The sequence below is a fragment of the Arachis stenosperma genome, chromosome 5 (genome assembly GCF_014773155.1).
Source record: "Arachis stenosperma cultivar V10309 chromosome 5, arast.V10309.gnm1.PFL2, whole genome shotgun sequence".
Classification (NCBI taxonomy): domain Eukaryota; kingdom Viridiplantae; phylum Streptophyta; class Magnoliopsida; order Fabales; family Fabaceae; genus Arachis; species Arachis stenosperma.
This window is the reverse complement of record NC_080381.1, coordinates 14,463,084-14,466,496: the sequence shown is the minus strand read 5'-3', so window position 1 is coordinate 14,466,496 and position 3,413 is coordinate 14,463,084. Positions and strand designations below refer to the sequence as shown.

The window sequence follows — 3,413 nt, the reverse complement described above, 5'->3', positions numbered from 1 at the left end:
AGAAATATAAATTTTGCCATTGGAGAACAGACATTTGTATCCTTTAAAATCAGGTGAATATTCTATAAAAACACACTTATAAGATCTAAGTTCAAGTTTGTTCGTAGTGTATGGTTTTAACCAGGGATAGCAAGCACTTCCAATGATTCTCAGCATAGCATAATCTAGTTTGTGTGAAAAGATGGGTGGACTGATCAAAGGCAGTGAACCTTAATTAACTTTCTAGTTTATTGTTCTGCTGGTATGTCATTTGTTAAGACTGTTGATGCTTCTGATGTGATAAAAACTGACAATGCATTGTTTAATTTGTTTGCTGATGTTATTGAGTGGGTTGAGCCTAGTAACATTGTGCATGTGGTCACTGATAATGCTGCGAATTATGTATCTGCTGGAAAACTTATTCATGAAAAATACTCAAATATATTTTGGTCTCCTTGTGTTGCCCATTGTATCAATTCTATTTTGAAAGATGTTACAAGTATTCCTCACATAGCTGACCTTACTTCCCGTGCTTCAAAAGTGACCGTGTTTGTTTACAATCATATGATCTTATTGTCTTGGCTTAGAAAAATAAAAAGTTAGACAGAAATTGTTCGACCAGGAGTCACACGTCTTGCCACTATTTTTATTACTTTGAAAAGTATATATGATCACAAGGAAGATTTGCAGGCATTGATGGTGGATAAATATTTCACTTCTCATAAGTTAGTCAAAAGTGCTAATGGAAAGATTGTTAGTTCAATTGTCTTGGATAGTAAGTTTTGGCAAGATTGTGTTACCACTGTGAAAATTGTTGGTCCTCTTATTAAGTTGTTGAGGCTTGTTGATGCTGATGAAAAATTCTCTTTGGGAATCATGTATGAAGGCATCAAAAGAGCCAAAAATGCTATCAAGATAATGTTTAGAAATCGAAAAGCTGCTTATACGCCATACACAAGTATCTTGAAAATGAGGTGGGATAAGCATTTGAAGCGTGATCTCCATGCGACAACGTACTTTTTAAATCCAGACATTTTCTATAGTGAGGGTTTTGTTGAGAAGGCAAATATTTTGAGATCTTTACTTGATTTTCTTGATGTTGAAATACTTTGTGATGACTCAGTTGCCGCAATGCAAGAGATACAGTTGTATCGAAATTGTAAAGAAATTTTTGGGAGGGAAAGTTCTAAGAGAGCGGCATCAAGACTCGAACTTGGTAAGTTATCTCATATCCAAGTTCAGTTTAGTTTGAAAGTTTAATATGTTGGGTGATAAACATTAAAAAGTATTTGATTTTTATATCTACGTAGGTGAATGGTGGAGGCTACACGGTGGGAGTGCTCCTAATTTACAAAAAATGGCAGTCATTCTTCTTCATCAAACCTTTTCTTCATCAGAATGTGAGAGGAACTGGAGCCTTTTTGAACAAATCTATTCAAAGAGGAGGAACCGGTTAGAGCATCAAAGGCTAAGTGACATTGTTTCTGTCACCTATAACCTACGCCTTCAATCTAGGTTGCATCGAAAGAAGAGGAATTATGATCCAATTGACATTCAAAGCATTGACACGGTAGATTTTTGGGTAATGGCAGATGAGGATGATCCTGAATTTATTAATGAAGATGTTGAAGGCATCAAAAAAGTTTAATATACACGGATAACAGTGTTGTAAAAACTGAACCGGACCGACCAGTTCAACCAGAAAATCGGTGAACCAGACTCTGAACCGGTCCGGTCCGCTAATTAGACCGAACAAGAAAGAAAATCGGTGTGAACCGGTCAAACCCGGTAAAACCGATCCAACCGAACCGCTAGAAATTAAAATTTTGCAAAATGGATGGGGTGGGTTCGAACCCCTGTCCTCAATGAAAAAGGAGCAAGTCACAACCGTGTAAAATGTCACAGTTTTAGTTAATATGTTTACAAATTATTATATATATAGATATCTTTTATCAAATATATTTACTTCTATTTAATTTATTTTAATTTTAGTTATAAATTCATTTATTTTTAAATTAATTATATTTTTATTTAACAATAATTATAAATTCACTTATTTTTTCTTTTCATAATTATATAATATCTATTAATATTATTTTTAAATAAATATTTGTAGTATATAATAGTATAATAGATATAAATTTATTAATAAATTATTAAAATTTGAAAATAATTATTATTTTAATATAAAAACAAAATAAAATATTTGTAATAGAGTAAAATTAATAAAATGCTGATTATTTCTGTTTCATATTATTTTAGAATAGCTGAATATTCTTAAAATGTTAGTAAAAATATGTATTTTAAATTTTAACTTTAAATTTTTACTATTTTTATTTTTTATTTACATAGGACCGGGTTAACCGGTTCAACTAGTAACCCACCGATTAAACCAATGACCCAATAACCCAGTAGCTTGACCAATTCGATCGCCGGTTCGGTTTTGACAACTATGACTGATAATGCTATGCCTTCGTATCCTAATGGTGAGTGACATAACAAACTTTGTTTCCTTCCATGAAGATACATGTCATTAATATTGATTTCTTATTGAGTTTTCTTTCTATTTTATTAGATGGAGGAGACATGGAAGTTGAAGTAGATATGCCTGATGTTGTAATTGAATCCTCAATTACTTCTTTTGGTGGTATTTCTGAAGATGCTGGCTTTGGATTACCTGTTTATGATGGAGATATCAGAATACTTAATGATGATTATAACTTCTAATAAGTAGTGTCTTTATTTAGTTGAAGTATTATTTGTTGAATATTATTTCTTTTGGTTGCAAAACACTGTGTTCATCATTTATGTGCGTTTTGATTTCTTTAGTTATAAACTTTGATATTTGAAGTTGTTTATGACCTTTTAATGATAAATTATGTATTGTTCATTTTGTGAAATTGTTAAATTTTGAATCTTATTAGTTTAAAAATTATTGAATTTAACTTTTTAAAATTATGTATTGATTTTTTTTTATAATTTTACTCTATATTTAATTAAACCAGTTCGACCACGATTAAACTCCGATTGAACTATTGAACCATTAAACCAGTCACTTGACCGGTTCGATGACCAGTTCGGTTCTCACAACCTTGCTCAAAACTCAAAAGCCAATTTTCAGCCTAAGTAGCACGCCGTTGTTTCTGCTTCATTCTTCTAAGCTTAAGTTGGTTGAGATTCTCAGTTTACCTGCCACAATAACTCCATCATTACTCCTAATAACTATTCCTGCTCCTCAACTTACATCTTTTCTTTCTTCTTTCATTTTTCTTTCATTCTTTTCTTTGGTAATAATATGCTACGCCTAGAGGCCATATTGCATCCCTATGATAGTATAAGATTTGATTTCTTCAAAAGTTAGAAGTGTTTCTATCATTTTCTTTTGGGCCTTTAGCCCATGATATAATTTTTCTTTTTCACGATTTTCATTAATC

The 3,413-nt window shown here is 31.6% G+C and overlaps 1 protein-coding gene across 1 annotated transcript; it reads left to right on the top strand.

The window, feature by feature from the left end:
- Positions 1-243: 243 nt before the first annotated feature.
- LOC130980458 (uncharacterized) lies at positions 244-1,627 on the top strand. Its single transcript, XM_057904138.1, has 3 exons — positions 244-527; positions 642-1,195; positions 1,290-1,627. Exons 1-3 carry the CDS (start codon positions 244-246, stop codon positions 1,625-1,627), a joined length of 1,176 nt encoding a protein of 391 aa, XP_057760121.1.
- Positions 1,628-3,413: the final 1,786 nt, after the last annotated feature.